The sequence below is a fragment of the Apostichopus japonicus genome, chromosome 22 (genome assembly GCF_037975245.1).
Source record: "Apostichopus japonicus isolate 1M-3 chromosome 22, ASM3797524v1, whole genome shotgun sequence".
Taxonomy (NCBI): domain Eukaryota; kingdom Metazoa; phylum Echinodermata; class Holothuroidea; order Aspidochirotida; family Stichopodidae; genus Apostichopus; species Apostichopus japonicus.
In genome coordinates, this window is record NC_092582.1 from 13,906,987 (window position 1) to 13,926,359 (window position 19,373).

The 19,373-nt window shown below is 39.8% G+C and overlaps 2 protein-coding genes across 6 annotated transcripts; both read left to right on the forward strand.

Annotated features, from left to right (window-relative positions):
• Positions 1–1,664: 1,664 nt before the first annotated feature.
• On the forward strand, positions 1,665–10,847 carry LOC139964343 (monocarboxylate transporter 1-like). The gene is made up of 4 exons (XM_071965871.1): positions 1,665–2,460; positions 6,417–6,560; positions 8,071–8,856; positions 9,596–10,847. Exons 1-4 carry the CDS (start codon positions 2,238–2,240, stop codon positions 9,745–9,747), a joined length of 1,305 nt encoding a protein of 434 aa, XP_071821972.1. The 5' UTR covers positions 1,665–2,237; the 3' UTR covers positions 9,748–10,847.
• A 1,812-nt stretch (positions 10,848–12,659) lies between these two features.
• On the forward strand, positions 12,660–18,775 carry LOC139964349 (solute carrier family 35 member G1-like). 5 transcript variants are annotated; one of them, XM_071965888.1, is made up of 3 exons: positions 12,661–12,908; positions 14,552–14,651; positions 17,299–18,775. In XM_071965888.1, exon 3 carries the CDS (start codon positions 17,349–17,351, stop codon positions 18,474–18,476), a length of 1,128 nt encoding a protein of 375 aa, XP_071821989.1. In that variant the 5' UTR covers positions 12,661–12,908; positions 14,552–14,651; positions 17,299–17,348; the 3' UTR covers positions 18,477–18,775. The 5 variants fall into 5 exon arrangements, with proteins under 5 accessions (XP_071821990.1, XP_071821991.1, XP_071821989.1 ...); XM_071965887.1 differs by having other exon boundaries at positions 12,662–13,123; XM_071965889.1 differs by lacking the exon at positions 14,552–14,651 and having other exon boundaries at positions 12,660–13,123.
• Positions 18,776–19,373: the final 598 nt, after the last annotated feature.

Sequence of the window (19,373 nt, forward strand, 5' to 3'; positions counted from 1 at the left end):
GAACGTAAGACTTTCTAAGCGGAGCGCCATCATCGGTTGGCGCGGAGCGTACAAGAAAATTTTTGGCTTTACAAACCCCCCAGATGGCCGGAAACGGCACTTCCCGAGTATTCTAAGCAGCATGTATACCTAGCCTGAAAATATGGATCTCATATCTGCAATTTCTCAATTGATGAGAAAAAAACAATCTATGAAATATGGTATTATATATCAGATGAGTTGAGATGATACAAAAATCATAATGCCTTTAGCCCCCAATCCTCTCCCGTTCCGTCACCACTGTTTGATTCAGGGCCGGATCCAGGATTCTGGAAGGGTGAGGGGTTTGCTCATGAAAAATTCGTTAGCGCATCCTAGCAGCCTACCGCTCTGTAACCTCACCGCCCAAAAAAATTCGAACGCCACCTCAAGTTTGAAACTTTTCGGTCTGAAAATTGAGATCGTTAGGCATTTTTGGCACGTGTAGCACGCGTGCACACTATAGTTCATTTGACGGAAAAGACACACCTGGATGACTTGTGAGGATAACCGCTTTTCTGACGTCCTACATGTTTAAAATTGGCGTTTAATTTAATTATTTTTCTTTCTCTTTTTTTCTCTCTTTTTTTTGTGGCCAAGAGCAGGGGGGTCCGGACCCCCCGGACCCCCCCTGGATCCGCGCCTGCATATATTCATTTGACTCGAGGCAATATATGAAAACCTGATACCTCGGCTCAGTACAAACGGAGCCAATCTTTTGATAGATTGTTGCGCTAGGTGGAAGCACTGAACATATTTTCAGCAGATATCGATTATCGCGCAGCACAACAAGGTTCGTGGTATATGGTCGAAATCGTCGCATCGACCATTGCCATGCCATGCTGTGTGACCATTCTCATGATTACTACAGATATTGTATTATTCTTATTCTGCCAGATGTAGACGAGATAATTGTGTAACTCTATTTCCCAAATTATTGAACAAAAAATATAAGTGAATCGCACTTATTTTTATTTTTTTACAACATTTTTTTTACCCCATTCCCAGTGGGGGGCCAGCCTATTTCATGGGGGGCCTCGGCCCCCCAGGCCCCCCGTAGCTATGCCACTGATCACGCATGGGGCCCTTTCCCTCGAACGCGGTAAAAAAAAATCAGGATTTTCAAAAAGGGGGGGCCCGGGCCCCCCGGGCCCCCCCTGGATCCGCCCCTGCAATGCAACAGGAAGATGGAAACATAGCTCAAGATTATGCAAATCTTATAACATGTAATTTGACAGTTAAAAAGACGATCCTAAATGTTTTCCAATCATTCTTGAATTTTATATCAATGGTAAGGCATTTTTCTCCTCTTTTGTTCTTCGAGTGGACGAAGTTTTTACTTTTTGTTTATGTTAAAGGGGGATGTAATCTTGCTTTGAATGGAAAGACTCTCAATTAGTGATACGGATTATAGTACACTGTGTAATTGTATTGGTGAATTGAGAGGTAAAATTGTCAGAATGCATTCTCTTTAAAGTGCACAAAAGACAGTTCTAACATATGTATTGGTTGAGGAAATACGTTTAACTACCACGTAGCGCAACTTTTGAGGCCAATCGAAGTATGGCGAAAGTGTTAACTTTGTAGTATAAGGCGTATGTTGAAAGTTGTCCGTAAAGTTGCGCGTCGTGCTGCACAGAGGGGAGCGCTTAGGAGTATAATATTGATATACAGCGAGTCTGCGGCTCGAACAGTCACGTAAATTCCTCTATATAGTACATTTTTCATTCTCTTTCGTGTGCGAGTGTCAGTAATATTGATGCTTTCAATAACTCAAATTCTCTCAAACGGATATTGAGACTGTCAATAACTATATATATGCCTTCGTTTTCTTATATTTTCCTTGATTGGGTTTCGTCATAAATTAAAGAAGCGCATGAGTGCATTAGGCCCACCATTCAAAACGACTAACTTGACACACAATAAATTATACTGATTCAGGTGGTACTATATGAGGAAACTACAAAATGATGACGTGGAACTTCATATTAGTTTGAACAAAAAACATGAACTACTGATTGTGAGACTGTTAATACCTATATATGCTCTCGGATTTGTTGCTGTGTTGTTGTTGTTTCTTGTCTTAACGGATTACGTCATAAATGACAGACGCACAGTGCATATAGGTCTACCAATCAAACGACTCCTTGTCGTACACAAAGATAGGCTACGCATTGGCGCTGGGAACTACGAGTTGGCACTGGTGAACTCATTTATTTATGATTGAAAGTTTGACGATGGCAGAGGGGGCATTTGGTGTAATGAGTCGAACGGTGTCGAGAGGTTTACCGGTTATATTTCTGTATGTGCGTTTGTTTTTCTTTGGAGGAGTCATGAAGGCAAATGGCGTTATCCTAAATTACGTAGTGGAAAAACTACAGACAACGAACATGCTTGTTGGATGGGCCTTTACTTTACAGTGTGCAATAGCTTACATGTTAAGTGAGTATGAAAATAATTTTAAAAAATGTTGCTCTATTGGTCTAGGTTTAATAAAAAAAAAGTGATGCGCAGATGTTTATAAATATACCTAATTATCTTGTGTCTTTTCCAGTTCCTCTTTCCAATTGTCCTAGCTATAATCTATACCAGTGTACAATGTGTGTAGTTCTGTCCAGAAAAATCGTGAGAAGAACTTTGGGGGGAAATGTATTGCACTTCTGTTCCTCCCACCTCGGATAAGCAGCTCAAACGTATTTCCATTTTTTTGAAAATGAATAATTTTATGTATTTCCTTTTTCGAAACGCACGGAATCACTTAAATTTCCAATTGGAATGTACCTAACGGCCAATAACCAAGGCAAGGCGTTCAGGAAGATTTGCCAACTTTTGCCTACGTACACGGTAAACAGACTCAGCTATACGAGTATTGAGGCATTAATTGTTATAAATACACGAATCAGTTATGCATGAAGAAATTATAATAATAATAATAATAACAAGAAGTGAATCGTATAATTGAAACTGGTTGTCACCCGGCTTCAATGAATGAATGAATAAAGTATCTCATCTCAGTTTGTTTCCTATAAATCAGTTATTACTTATGCCACGTGACCGCGCTTTTTCAGTTTCTGGTCCCAAATTGTGGAATTCCCTCCCAAACCATTTAAAATGTATACCTAATAAATCACTTTTCAAATCTAAACTAAAAACCTACCTCTATGCTAAACATTTTTCAATTTGATTTGTAACTGTAGTTCATTGTTGCATTATTATTTTTGCTTTTCTTTCTATTCATATTTATATGTATGGCGCTTTTGACAACTATTTTGTTTATAATTAGCGCATTATAAATCTTAGTTATTATTATTATTATTATAAAGAAAGAAAGAAAGAAAAAGAAGAAACGAAAAAAAAACAAAAACAGGTAGTGTTACCTTACAAAGAGTTCCGCAGCTCTCTCTTCATGAGTAATCCATTTTTACTAAAATTCAGCTTCCTCAACATTTTACGATAAGAACAAAAAGTGTCAAACTTGCCATCTTCATCTTCATCTTCCATTCCTGCAAACAAGGGGCTTTAGCTAAGTGAATCAACTTCTATCGTTTTCTCCGACAGTAATTCCGTATATTCACAGCCACAACACTGTTATCCATATATACTACGAGCAACTTATACAGTCTTACATGCAGCGCATTGCTCAAATATTTTGAATTCAATATTAAGCATTGTATTCTTTTCGCAAGCCTCCTGATCGGGATTCTTTTTAGTGATCATCTCAACCGATCATTGTATATACGTTTGGTCACATTCATCCTATAGTTAGAGAAAAAAAGAAAGCTGTACCATTAGGATATCTTAGTATTTTATATACCGTTTCCTGTGTCTTCCTTTCTATACAAGTAAAATATACATGTATATAGACCATACCCATGTAGGTGCGTATCCAAGGTATTAAAAAAGAATTGTGTGGCTCTGGGATTGTTGAAGCCGACTCTCATGTAGGGGGTCTGTGGGTCCTCCGCCAGCACCCCCCACCCCCACCCCAAGAAAAAATAGATGTGAAATAATGCATTCTGAAGCATAGGCTTTAAATAAGATTATAAATAGGTCTGCACACAATGTTGTGACATTATACGTGCTTTTATTTTGTTGGTGTGTTTGCGTTTGTGGGATTAATTGTCATCTGAAGCCTACAGGGGCGGCCTTTACGGTACACTCTTGGTCCAAGCCTACTATATATTTCCTATCGGAAGGGCGCCTTATATTTCCCTTGAGATTAACGCCGTTAAGATCACATGGTCAAATTATCAATGTATAGGGGACTTGGGATGAGAGCGGTTCAAGTTGTTTGCTTTTCATACCCAGGCTCCATCTCGGATGATAATTGTTTCCTTCAAGCAGGGACGGCACATAGGGATCGTGCCCTCCCAGTTTAGTAAAAAGTCTCAACAGAGTCCACTTTATCGTAAGTTTAAAATTGACCATTTACCTCGTCTCCCACAATAATTTCGTTCCTTAGTTGCTATGCTCTTTATTATGCAAGTGGTGAGATGGAGTACAGGGGTGAGGGTGGTCATAAGGATACTTGCATATGAAACATACACTGTACGTATTAGCTAATTACAAGATCCATGTTAAACACTGTTCCCAACTATACCCTTCCTTCTCCCCTCTCCTAAGGTCTTACAACTTCCATGTCTTCCCACTTTCCTTCAATCACCATCCCCTACCGATCCCCATCCTCTTCCGGTCTTTAATTTCTCCCGATCACCCTCCCGTCACTACACCGATCACTCCCACCCTCCATCCTGTTCTCCTTTCCTTGACGATCTCGTCCTGGTCCCTCTTAACCCGATCACCCATCCCTCCCTACCACCATTCTCTCCCTACCAGTCTTCACCCCCTACCACCGGAACTCTCCCCTCCATATCGCCCGTCTTGCACTGCTGAATTCTTTCCCTTTATCCCGCCCCACACCATCTACCTTCCAAAGATACAGAACAAGAGCCTCACAAGCACAAACTAGATGGGGACCAGACTCGGGCTACTCAGACAAGCTGACACTGTCGTCGGTACAACATTACAATAACATGAAGTCATACGATGAGAAGCAGATAATGGCACTGTGATATTATAGTTATTGGTGATATTATAACAAGTAGCCTATGGTGGATAGGATATGAATGTTATTAATTTGTTTATTCGGTTCCAGTAGGTTTTGTCTTTTGTCAAATTTTCCTTCGTTCCTTCTTTTATCCTGTTTTTTTTTATTGTTGTTGCTGTTGGGGGAGGGGGGGGGTGACCTTTTCTCCCTGACCCGTCCTCTCTCTATCCACTGGTTACGCCACTGGCATGGTTGCGTTTAATATTGAACATGATACATTCACTTGATACAGTGACGCTCGTATAACGTTATTACTAGGCCTATTCAAAGCTTCAGTTGGACAGATTTGTTGTTGTGTAACTCAAGTTTTCGCGGATGTGGCAGATGTATATACGAATTCCCTTCTGCGCTTTCGTAATCGTTTCATCCAACCTTTATCTTCTTATTTTTTTGTACTGTACGGTACCAGTAATGTCCATTATTTTTTACAAGGTAGAAAACGACTCGGGGAGCGGGTAAAAGGTATACTCGTAGCATGCTGAGATCAGGTCTAATATGCTGGTATTGGTTCATGACAAACTTATACTTTAGTGTATACATCAATATCGATGCTGATGTTAACACGCCCTGATATTATAATTGTGTCATATATGATATAAATTCTTGAAAATTGTTAAACCGCGTATGAACGCTGATGGGGGTAAAACAAAAGTTCAAAAGTTTCTCAAGTTAAAAAAAAATTGTTGTGTTGATATTATTCTTGACATGCTTATATTGTGTTGTGACATGTTGATATTATTTCTGATACACTGATATATAAACATAACATATTGATTTCAACATTGGCTTGCTGACATTAGCTTGATACATGCATTTCTCCTGACACACTGATATTGATGATATTTTCTCCTAACATTTTGAAGCAGATATACGTTCAGTAGTCCGAACTTTCACGAAGGATGCTTGTCAGTACTATAAACATTTAACAATGGTGTTGCTTTTTTTAAAACTTTTAAGTTGATGCTGATGACCGCTAAATCAGTTTTTATTTACAAACCACATATAGGAAGTGTAGTGATACAAAACAACGGACAAATCTTCCTCTTAAACTTTCTGACGATGATAAGTTTCCCAGTTTATATATGACCGCGTTTGTATTTGTGAGATGCTTTCATTTCAAGTCAATGGCACATACAATGTGTATTTACTCATAGATAAACATAAAACTGGAACTTGATGCGACAGCAGAACATTAAAGAGATATATTTTCCTGATATGCAAAAATTAAAATATGCAAGAATATATTTAAGCACTTAAAACTTGAATATGTCTCTCTTATTTTCATTAATAGCTCCGGTCGGAGGATATCTTCTAAATTACAGCAGCTTTCGTCAACTTGGTATCGGCGGTGGGATTCTCATTGGGCTTGGATACGTTGCATCCGGGCTTCTCTTAACTCGTGTTTGGCAGTTGTTTCTGTTCCACTCAGTTTCAGGTATACACGGCTCAATTTAAGAACTTTTAATGTTGAAATGAGTCATCACTGTCACCGACATGTAGTATATTTGTATGGAACGCGAAAAGGGCAACCATATTTCGTTGTCTAAACTAAGTTTGTTGCTGTCTAAACTAAAGTTCTTGCTGCTATTTTACCATGTTGCTGTTGTTCGTTGAAGTCTAAACTTAGGTTGATGTATAAAGTCACGTTGATGACTAGACGCGCCTTAATGTCTATAGTCTCACGTTCATTTCTAAACTTACGGTTGGTGTCTAAATTCACGTTGCTGTCTAAAACTTTCGTTGCTATCTAAACTCACGTTGATGTCTAAACTCACGTTGATGTCTACACTTTCGTTGCTATCTAAAGTTCCATTGTTGTAACACATTGTCAAAAAATTGTCAAAAATTTATAACAATCATCGACACTCGTTTTACTTGATTTCCAACATTCCCAAATTATCTCTACACATTGTTGATGGGCCTCAATGAAATCAGATTAAAAGTGCAGTATTTCATGATGCTGGTACTTTGTCTAGATCGACACTCCTTGTACTTGATTTCCGACATTCACAACGTATATGCATAGCCTATAACATTTTAAAAGTTGTTTACCGTGCAGCCTCCTATTCGTATGAGTTGTAACGCACATGTTATCTGATAGGCTGGTCTGTGAGAGATACGGTAGCTTATAAAACAAGGTTTCCACAATTTTGCGTCTGGTGACTCCAAATGGAATTGGCCGACCTCCAAGACCCCTTTTATTGTGTGTATAGCCACGTACAGCAGACTGACCTGTGTTTAAAATGCCATAGTGTCATTGTAAAAAAATGGTGGTTCCGGCCATTTCTATAGTAAAAGATAGTTCTGCTTATACTAACAAGCAGAACTTTCTAGTGTACTGAAGTCATCGAAACCTCCATGCATTTTGCATTCTGGTTTGCATTACGCGGTTAAACAATTTTGAACAGCGCCGATAGCAACAACGTAAGTTTAGACAACAACGTATGTTTGGACAACGAAAGTTAAGACATCAACGTGAGTTTGAGCAACAACGTGGTAAAACAGCAGCAATAACTTTAGTTTAGACAACAACAAACTTAGTTTAGACAACGAAATATGTTTGCCCTTTTCGCGTTCCATATATTTGGTCCCCAGTTTTCCAAGCTTATTTTAATAGCATGTTATATTCATTCTAGATGCTACAAGCCAATCATCAGACAAACTGCACTTGTAGAACAAATGTTTAGTGTACGTGTGTTGATTCCGGGTAATTTCAGACATCGATGCATGGAAATATCACTGTTTGATTTTCACCTCACCCTAACTTCACTCTTATCTCAGCCTAGCCTTACACGACCCCTAACCTCACCATCACCCAACCCTCACCCCATTCTCGTGCACCCTAATCCTCTCCCTCCCTTCCCTGTGAATTATGGGGTACACGAAACTTGATATGGTCATCTTTTAAGGGGGAAACAACTGTTCTTTTCTTTTCTGTTTTACAGGTATTGGGTTCGGCCTGCTGACCCTGCCAAGCTTCATATATCTTCAAATACATTTCCCTGAGAGCTTCCCTACCCTTATTTCATTGACATCACTCAGCATATTCGCAGGCGTGGCGACTCTTCCGCCCATCTTAGCGTCTTTGATTGACCATTATGGCGATAAGGCTGCCTTGACTTTGTTTGGAGCCTTACTGTGGAATTGTGTACTGGTTGGTGTCACCATGAAATCTACTGCCAAGACTGAAACATTCCTTTCATCTGTGGCGGTAACAAAAGATGTTCCACCCTCACATCTTCATGACTTTGATCGTTACATGCTCATGTTTGCATCACCATTTCGTCATAGAAAGTTCGCCATGTGTTTTCTCTTGTCCGGAGTGTCAATGTATGTTTATTCATCATGGGCTATTTTTCTTGTGTCTTTCGGAGAGTCGGTAGGTTTCACGCCACGGATGGCCGTGTACCTGTCCAGCGCGGGTGGCATTGGTGGGATAGCGGGAAGCGCTTTAGCATTTCTACAGTTTTACTTCAACCGTATGAATGCAGTTACTGGGTGTCTGTTGCCGTTAGTGATCAATGGACTCAGTTTATTGATAAGTGTTTTCTCTACCAGCTACGGGATCACACTAACCGTCACGTGCATCAGTGGTTTCGTTCAGGGTTATCACTATTCTGCACTTTGTGGATTGATGACTACATTACTATGTCAATATCATTTAAGAGATGGCATATCTATGACGTTTATATCAGAAGGCATGTGTTACCAATTTGGTGGATTGTTTTCTGGTAAGTCGCCTCAGGCAATTGCTACGAAATTATTATATTATGTATACACACACACACACACACACACACATATATATATATATATATATATATATATATATATATATATATATATATATATATATATATATATATATATATACATATATATATATATACATATATACATATATATATAAATATATATAAATATATATAAATATATATATATATATATAGGTTATGAGAGATATGATAGGTGCTTTCCCTTTCCTGTATTCTTTGTCCGTTGATAAAACGGTGAATCTAAAACAGGGTTGTCCAACCTACGGCCCGCGGGCCACAGTCCGGCCCGCCGCAGGGTTGCGTCCGGCCCGCCAGAGATGCTGTACGGTGCGAAATTTTAGTGAGCAGATTTATTGATAACAATTTGAAGCTATATAATCAATCATTCGAAGCTTCTGGGTCCAAAAAACTGCATACAGGTCAGTTTGTGTGACACTCTCAGCGGAGGGGAGGGGGCGGCTGGACTTTATTCATCTGTTTTATCAGGAAGGAAAATAAATCAGTGCGCTCCGCGCGCAGTGCTCACATTTTGTTGCCTTGGACTTCGGGCAAAAAATCGAAATATCGAGCGTAGGGTTCATGCGGCCCCCTCCTTCATCATAATTATTCCATGTGGCCCTCCTCAGCAAAAGGTTGGACAACCCTGATCTAAAATGTATCATGAGTAGGTTTTTCCTCTTGTTTCTCTCCACAGGAATCGTGAAAGATTATTTTGGTTCAACAAACAGCGTCTTCCTGTTGAATGCTGTCCTCAGTTTTGCTGCTATTCCATTTGCTGTGATCTGGACATTGGACAAGAGACCAGTCCATGAGTGTTATCCGAAGAATCAGGACTCATTAGAATGAAGGGGAAGGACGAAAGGAGGGAGATTGAAGGTGTGGGATGGGATGGGATGGAGGATATATAGAGAAATCACAATAATCAATTATGAATGTGCTGCGCAACGATTGGAACATATAGCTATATTCGTTTCAGAACCATAAACTGGAAAGTACACACATACAGTGAATGATAGGCCATACCCAAATATGTTAAGACTACAGAAACATGAATACAGAATATGACTACATGACTACAAAATATGACTACAAAACATGACTACAAAATATTACTACAGAAAACAAACCATGAGTCATTTTGGAAGCCCAGTGACAAAGTTGCAAAACTATAGTGACCGTCTATGGTGAGAATTCGGCCTATATATAGGTAGCACAAAACATTGCTCAAATTCAATACAATTGATGTGTAACTTATATGTTCAGAAAAGTGGATTATCTGATTTAGAATTCTTTTGTAATCTGTCATCTTCCATACTTAATGAGATGCATCTAAGTCACATGCATGTATCGTTCTATAGCGGGTCACGAACTTAGCTGTATTATTCCTTCCAGCGTTAGTTTTTTAGCAAATATATATCGACACAGGGAGTGTCAACCAAACTAGTAATTTTCTGATGTTTTTCTTTAATGTCCCATGCATATCATACAGCGTCCATATTATATATGTTATTTATTTGTTCTACAGATCGAGGTTTATTTTTTCTTGATAAAGAGGACAATTAGATGTAACATGTTCAATTGAAAATATTACACTTAATTTATAAATATATTAAAAAGTTAGATATACTAAAAAGATGAAAAAATACAGTTATAATTGCTAGTCCAACTTTACATGCAGCAGTGCGTTTGTGGCAATGTGTGTGCTTATACGATACCGTAAGTAATCGGCAAATGAAACTATGTATTGCCCTCGAGCTTTCACACATTAAAAGACTATTGAATGTCTCACTCAGTGATTTGAATCTCCCCTCTTCCTCGTCGACGTTTACTGCGTTTAAGGTCAAAAGTCGATGAGAGGTTATTGTCCCTTTTCCGGCTAGTTACGGTGCTTAATTTCCATTTGTTACATGTTAATATACTGACTTTATCTCAGTACAGTGCAGTATACAGTAAACATAGCTAAGTGCATAATTACATCAATTGAGGTCATAGGTCGATGAGGATCACGTGATCATCATAACGCTTTTCGCGAAATACGTATTTTTTTGTAAAAAGAAAATCGACAAGGTTAGACAGCATTTTACAATTCCCAGGCATGAGATTAAACTCTGATGAGTAAAATCGCATATTTTCTTCAATGCTTGGATGTCATTATTGTTCTATCATAAAAGTTTAGTTGACGCTTATATTGATGTGACTTTTGATGATGCTCTACCCTCAGGGAAGTCTAATGAATAGTAGAACAATACAATACACAATCAACACTCTAAACACAACAGGGTCACAATTGACCCAAATGTCAGTCTGGAACTGAACCGTTTTCGGTCATGCTAACCCGCTAACAAAATTGCGACGCAGATTGAAATAAGTTTTCTTTGGTTACCAGACAGGTCGGGGAAGAGTTTGTTTTCTCAAACAAACTTTTAGAACACACTAAGGTCAGTAGGTCCCATATCAGACCAAAGACACCCCCATCCTAAAACTACAAATCTGAATTATTTTTAACTATATTTCTTCTTTCTTAAATGGTACAAACAGTCTTGACGATGTAGGAAAATGTTGTACTCAGCTATACATACATGAAGAGATTTATGAGTTCATGTTGCATCAATGTTGGGGGAACTGGCCGTCAGGGGCGTAGCGAGCGAGGGGTGTAGGAGGGGGTGTCACACCCCCCAATAATTTGGTCGCTGTCGGCAAATTTTGGGTCTGTCGGCAAAAGGAGAAAAGGTGAAGAGAGCGGAAGGGGAAGAAAGAAGGAAAGCTGAATAGAGAAAAGGAGAACGGGAGCTTCTTCCGTGCCAAATTTATATATTCAAATATACGCGTATATATTCAAATTAATACGCGGATATATTATGCGGTGTTTGTCCCACATGGCTTGCCATAGCCGTGGATATTTTATGTCCAGATAAAAGACAACAAAGTATCATCTTTCATTACTGTTTGCATTTTGTAGCGAAAAACACTTCATTTGCAAGCAACGGAAAGTTCACTTTTTTTAGAGGACAGTACGCGGTGTGGGCGAGTCTTCAATCCCTTTAAAAAAATATACCAATCATACCACATCAATCCTTTTACATTCAAGCTATAAACGTATCTAATGCCTGAGAATCGTCAATATGATTGCAAAGGTAACTTGTTTTCCAATTGTGTATGGGTTCAGGTCATATCGTGTAACTCAATGTCCCAACAATAAATGTAATATTTATTGTAATTTTAACTGTAAAGACGACAGGTTTGCTTCATATATCTCAGATTTACATAGTACACGTGTTCACTTTATCTGCCATTAGTTTTAAGAAGGGATAGGAAGCAACCAATCAGGTAATTACTAAATGCGGATTGGGTATAGGCAAACGTAACTCGACGCCTTCATACAGTGTCTAACTTGTAAATGAATGTTGTTTTAGAACTGTATATTTTACTCTTTGAAGAGATTTTAAAGCACAGAAATACAGTTCAAAAGAGGACTTCAATTTCTGAGTGGAACGCATTACAAAGCCCCGCCGGAAGCTGTAGCATTAGCCTAGTATTATCTAAATCTGTGAAATGGGGAGGGGTGACACCCCAATATGTACTCCCTGGCTACATTGTGAAATTGCCGCCCAAGTAGCAGTATTGGTGACGTATATACCCTACCAAACGCGCCTGTTTTGTAGGCCGGAAACTGTATTCACGTTATCTGACTACGCGAACGGTTTATTTTGCAGTTTCCGACCCGTTGTCTGGTCCTTCTTCAGACCTTGGACAGGGGGGGGGGGGCGTTGTAAGGCTTTACAATTAACTGAGCACACTAAGCTGCAACGGTTTAACTTTCACTGCAATTGCATCACATAACTCCAACTCTTTACATCATGTGATGAAGTTTCTTTGATTTCCATCAAGCGTATTATATTGCGTCATCAGTTGTTATGGACTCTTTCGTTCACAGCCGGGTTTTCCAAAAAATCACACTGACCGAAGGAGTGATATCAAATTAAATAGAGAAAAGCGAAGAAATTAAGGTCAGTTTAAGCGATCTTGAATACCTTTTAATGGAACGGAAGAGTAAGCGCAAAATGAAGGGATTTATTTATGTGGTTAACCGTCAATAGAGAGTAAAATAATTTGTCTCAATCTTACTTGTACCTAGTTGTACTAGGCCGGCCACTGAATAATTTAACAAATAGTGCATGAAAATAGAGGGGAGACTGGTTTTGCGAGAATTGCCGAAATAAAGGTAAGTTTGCAGGATCTGGTAAAGAATAAAATTAAAACTATGTACATTCGTAAACACGTCAAAATTGTCAGTTGGGAAATGTTATTTTCCGAATGTGAACGTAATTTGTGACGGGAATTATAGTAGCAAAGATCACTTTGGGTCTTCAGTTCTAGTGGAAAATGAGGTGGTACTACCATGGTAGTCGTTGGCGCTAGTATCACAAGGCCTACATGAAACGCCATAATCATCAAACTACGGCTACGCCACCAATTACGTATGCTTTTTTAATAATAATGTGTTTTGGCACGACCGAGGAGCATTTCGACTGACATGAAAATGCACGCCCGAGAAGAAAAAGAATTAGCCATCCAAAATTAAACCTTATTTCTCTGGGACTGGTGAAGTGGGGAAGCAAGGAGAGGTGTGCAGCAATATAAATAGACCGCTCCTTGAGGGAGAATCCAACTTCACCCAAGCCCAACCATGGTCTGGTCTTGGGTGATTTTTTTTTATGTTTGGCACCTCTATACATGCCCTCTACATATCATTACACAGATGTTGCCTATAAGTAAATCCGTCCAATAGCTGCTCCACTTTTTCTGTAAAAAGTAATGAGCCATAGGTCGGGTAGGGTATCCCAGTTCTTACGGAAAAAGTGGGGTATCTAGGGCGGATTTTCTTACAGGCAAGATCTGCGTAATGTGGCACCCCTAAATTCCCATCGCTAAAACGTGTGACCCCAATCTCCCAGGGGTGCATAGAGGCAGTCAGCTATCAAAATTTATTTAGCCACTTGTAGGGGGTCAAATCATGTCTTAAGTGGGACACAACGGTCCTAGACACATGCCCTATCCTTAAATTCTACACCCATTGAATTCACACGTAAAAAAAATATCATGGAGCTGGGATTTAGAAATTTCTTCGAAGATTAATATTCTTTGTGTGCAAAGTAAACGAGGGCTCCAAAAATGTAATTCCTTTGTCGATGCAGGGATATAGGATTTTAAGTAGGAGATCTCTTCTGGGTTTTTGCAATTGCAAAAGCAAAAGCGCTTTACCCATACCCTTCTCTGTTGAGGACAAGATTTCTTTTTTCTTCCATTTTGGTGGGTGTCAGGAGAAAACTATCTATTTTCTTGATAGGATGGGCATTGTTTGTTGTTATAACCAGGCCATGAGCGACTGCATTGGCCTAGTTATGCTGCTGTCGGGGGGCCCTTTAGATTTTAGTGGCCATTTGGCTAATTGTGACCCAATTTGGCCTTCCTAAAAAAACACCAACATTGGTACTTGAATCGCAGAAGAAAACATAAATTTTCCAAATTTGTAGCATTTTCTTGATATCTTTACGGAAATTTCACTTAGGCTTTGAAAAATTTATGCATTTGTAATTGACTATTTCAACACAAAACATTCTTTGGCAATTTTTCTTCTTCCTTGCCTCAGACTACAACATGTGCACTGTTGGGAAACATGTGAAGCTTTTCCACTTAGTGCCCATGATGCTCAAATGTCCCCAGAGCCTATACAGGATACTTGAACTCAAGTAAGTGTGAAGTTCTGGATTAATGCATTTAAGTACAGTGAAGATGCTAGAATGCAGGGCCGTCTTAAGGCATGGGCCCACTGGGCCCTGGCCCAGGGCCCCACGATGTCAGGGGCCCCGCAATCGTAGTAACCCCATGTCTTAATCTGGGAGGAAAACTTATTGAATAGGCCATTATGACTGATTGAATTCGATACTTGACAACTTGTGACGAGAGTTGGTGAAACACTTGAGAGTTTGACATTAAATATTCCAATCTGAGTTGGCAACCCTGGAATATACAATGCCCGAAGGCTTACAACACCTCAAAACACCTCAAAAAGATTGACTTTCAGCCAATCATACAACAGTTTACGATCAAGAAATGCTGCAAGTTCCGTTAGTTCCCCCAGTTAAAAGACTCAACACAAGGGTGTTACAAATGGTGAGTCCAGTATTGTTAGGGAAGGGATGGAGGGCAACTGGAAGATTACTCTTCTATAATGTATTTCAGCTTTTAGATATATCACGTATGTTATTCAGCTAAAGTTTTATGCTTTATGCGCGACATAGGGAGGGGCATAGGCGTAGGAGGCGGGGGGGGGGCTGCAGCCCCCAAGCAATTTTTTGTGAAAATTCGGGCAATATGCTGAGAATTTTTCAGGCACCTACTGGAAGAAGAAAAATTTGCATTGTGTTTTTCATTTTTTTTGGGGGGTGAAAATTCGGCAATATGCTGAGAATTTTTCGGGCATCTACTGAAAGAAGAATAATTTGCAATATGATTTTCATTTTTTTTAGTGAAATTTCGGGCAATATGCTGAGATTTTTTCGAGCACCTACTGAAAGAAGAATAATTTGCAATGCGTTTTTCAAATTTTTGGGTGAAATTCGGGCAATATGCTGAGAATTTTTTCGGGCACCTACTGAAAGAATAACAATTTGCAGTGTGTTTTTCAATTTTTTTGGTGAAAATTTGGGCAATATGCTGAGAACTTTTCGGAACCTACCAGTGGCGGAGCCTCCATACAGTCAGGGGGATGCCCCCCCCCTGACGGACTCAAATGAACTGCTGGCGCCCTTTTCAGCTTTTTACCACTTTTTACTTATTCGCGATTATTGACTTTTTTATTGCGCTCTCAAATACCTATTGACATTTGTCACATTTTGTTGGTGCAATTTTCTGACAAATGGCGATGACACATATTTATTCTTTGTTTATCTGCAAATTAGCAAGGCATGGAAAGGGTCAATTCCGGTGATCTAGGGAGTATCTTTACTCAAAAAATTTCTATTGCTCCGCGCCAACCTGTAGTGGCGCTCCGCTTAGATAGTGTCGAAAGCGCCCCTACAGACCATTCTCTCCCCCTGACCAATACCCCTAGCTCTGCCACTGGCACCTACTGAAAGAAGAATAATTTGCAATGTGTTTCCAATGGTTAAAATTATATAATTATTATCATTATTGTTGTAACGACTTCCCAATAATTCTAACCAATATGGAAGGGTAATAACACGGAAAATGATTTTATGTTATTGGCATGTGATGATATGCACATTGACATGTGGAACGCGCGCGGAGCGCGTGAAAAATTTTGGTTATATTTTTTGGGCAAGTCGTTACAGCCCCCCAAATCAAATGAGGCTCCTACACCTATGGGGAGGGGTGGTAAATGCAGGCATGTGTATTCTTGAGCAATTGTCAAGGATGTCAATTTTTCACGCAACTTTTTTCGAACTCACTTGATTGAGGGGCCCCGCTCCATTGCCGGGCCCAGGGATCTCTTAAGACGGCCCTGCTAGAATGCATAAACCTGTTTATGAAGCTGTTCCTCATAAGATGCTAAACATATGTTCTGTGCACACAATAGCAGATAAATCTTTAAATAAAGCAAGCAAAGCAAGCAAAAATAAAACAGATGAATAAAGCAGATAAATATTTGTGATACAGTACTTGATGAATTATTCCCTCTTACATATTTTTAAAGGCATTGAAGACTCGCCCAAACCGTGTGCCGCACTCTGAAAAAGTTAGCTTTCCGTTGCTTGCAAGTGAAGGTTTTTTCCGCTCGCTACAATATGCAGACAGTAATGAAACGTGAAACCTTATAAACCTGAGATGTCCATCGCAACTATGTACTGTGTACTGTGTTGTGGGTATTGACCGTAGCTGTATGTATTGACTGTGCACTAGTGTCTAAGTACCGACGGTAGCAAGCTGTGTGTGTATTTTCTGGGATCGTTGGTGGTGTCTAACAATACACCTCATTCGAAACTAGGTCAGTGCCCTGCATGAGACGTTTCTTTGTGCGGGAGTATTCCCACCCTTTAAGTAATTGTCATTTCTTTCACAGTAGTACTTAATATTGTAAGTAATGGTACTCATGTTGTTCAAAGTACTCAGGGAATAGTTTACTGTTGAAATTTTGCGCAGCAGTTTTGCAGACTTTGAAATTTAGCGTTTATACATTACTATGATTTGATGTGTATAAACTCTGCTATACATCTTTGGGTCTATATATCAATTTCAACATTTTGCATTGCACTTGGGGATGTGATACCGGATAAATTATTCTCTTTTACATATTTTTAAGTATGGTCATTTCTTTTCACGTAGACTCTATACATTTCATTTTCAGTTACTCTCGATTTTCGTTCATTTCTTTAGATGACACAACAGGTCTGTATCGATCAAAGATCGCAGATTGAAGAAAGAAAATGGCACAAGTTGAAATCGAACTGAAGACTGCCGAGGGTTCGACTGTCGATGGCGAATCATATCTGGAAATCAAAAGTGATATCCGTGGCTGTTCAGGCTCTATCGTCGCTATCCAGCAAGAAGATACGTCGGAGATTGACAACGAGAACCTGCATCCGAAGACGTTGTCTCACTGCCTTTATTCACAGAGAGGTATACTCTGCACTCTGCTTTCAACGGTGGTCTTTGCTGTCCAGGGGGTGGTGGTCAGTTTTCTGAAAGACGACCTGACTTCTACCGAGATTGTAGCCATTCGACTCTGGCTGATCTTTGGCATCACGCTTCCCATCGTCATCGCGAGACGTATTCCGATCATAGCGACCAAGAAAGACATGAGATTTCTAATCCTGCGTTCTCTTCTGGGCACCGCAAATTTGGTCTTGAAATATGTCGCCTATCAGAATATGAGCGTCGGCGATGCTACTGCCATTTTCCAGGCGACTCCCGCATTCACGGGTATTTTCGCCCGAATATTTCTAAAGGAACCGTTTCGTATACTGGAAATGTCGGTGGTACTCCTGTCAGCGGTAGGGGTGGTCATTGTATCCCAACCTGCATTCCTGTTTCCTAGCAACAGATCAGGGGTGGAAAACTCTTTGAAAGGAATCATTTCAGCCCTCTCGACCATGATTCTGACTTCTTTGATCTTTGTGGTCATGCGTGCAATGGGCAAACAAAATATTAGACCATTTCAAACGGTGCTATACTTTACATTCATTGGAGGCCTCCTGCTGAGTGCCTTCAATATGGTATCTGGTATATGGACCATTCCTCAGTGTGGAATGGTCAGATACTCTATGGTAGCGCTGGGTGTTATAGGCTTCTTTGGTCAAGCATTGATCACATACGTCTTTACCGTAGAGAATGCAGTGATTGTGTCAGTGTTAAGAACTAATGAAGTCATTGCAGCCTTCCTGTTGGAGTTTCTGATTCTTGGAGTTGCACCTAGCCTATTCAGTGGCCTTGGGTCTGCACTAATTATAGCCTCTTCACTGCTTTTATCATATAAGAAGATCCTGAGGAATAGAAGTAGCACAGTCAGCAGGAATACTCGCAGAAATTCTTTTGATGAAGAAGATGAAACCTAGAGAAAGGAAACTTGCAAAGAAAGATGTGCAATAGAATCCCCCCCCTTTTTTGGGGGGTAATATAATAGGATATAGTATGACAAGTTATTTTGAACGATTTGCAAGAAAGCACCTTGTAGCAACTCTGTGTCGAGCGTCCACATATAAACAATAAGTAAAGAACATACAAGATGATAGTTGCGTCTAATCTATAACAGGGTTAAGTCACAAATGGAGGTAATGTATTTACAGGGCAGAATATGATATGTATGGGCAAGGGCGTAGGAACCGGGGGGGCTGGGGGGGGCGCCGCCCCCCCGCTTCGCAAGTCAGAAAACCCCTTTTTCATTTCCAAATGAGAAAAAAAATCTCATTTGGAGCACCAAATTGCATCTAAGGCCTGGTGAAAATACAAAATTAAGTTTACAAAATGGAGTGGGTGTTGAAGTGTGCTATATTGCACCAAATTGCATCTGAGGCTACCTGGAAATGCAAAAAATTCCAAAGGGGAGGGGGAACCCCTCCCCTTAGACCCCTCCCCCAGGCCGGCCATCAGTCTTCAGCCCCCCCACTCAAAAGTACCTTCCTACGCCACTGTGTATGGGGTCAGCATTATTGAGCTAGACTCTGCCGAACAGTCGTTCAGTCAGTAGAACTTACTAATCTACTACACACCTTTAATAAGGTAAGAAGTAGATTTAATATTGTTTATAGGTAGCATGGGCCATCATCATGGACCCACCACATTTTCACGATAACCTACGTTCGAAAGGTTCAAGGAATTAACATACTATACTAACATACTATACTAGGTGCTAGTAAAAAGGCTTTCATCAAGTTTAAAAAAAAAATGGGTATAAAATTTAGTTAAAAGTACAGTCAGTTTAACATGAAGAGAATAGGATAAACTACTGTACT

Coding starts and splice junctions, on each gene's coding strand:
- LOC139964349 (XM_071965889.1), top strand. CDS start 17,349: ATGGCACAAGTTGAAATCGAACTGAAGACTGCCGAGGGTTCGACTGTC.
- LOC139964343 (XM_071965871.1), top strand. CDS start 2,238: ATGATTGAAAGTTTGACGATGGCAGAGGGGGCATTTGGTGTAATGAGT. Junction 2,461..6,416: donor TGCAATAGCTTACATGTTAA/GTGAGTATGAAA, acceptor TTTCATTAATAG/CTCCGGTCGGAGGATATCTT. Junction 8,857..9,595: donor ATTTGGTGGATTGTTTTCTG/GTAAGTCGCCTC, acceptor TTCTCTCCACAG/GAATCGTGAAAGATTATTTT.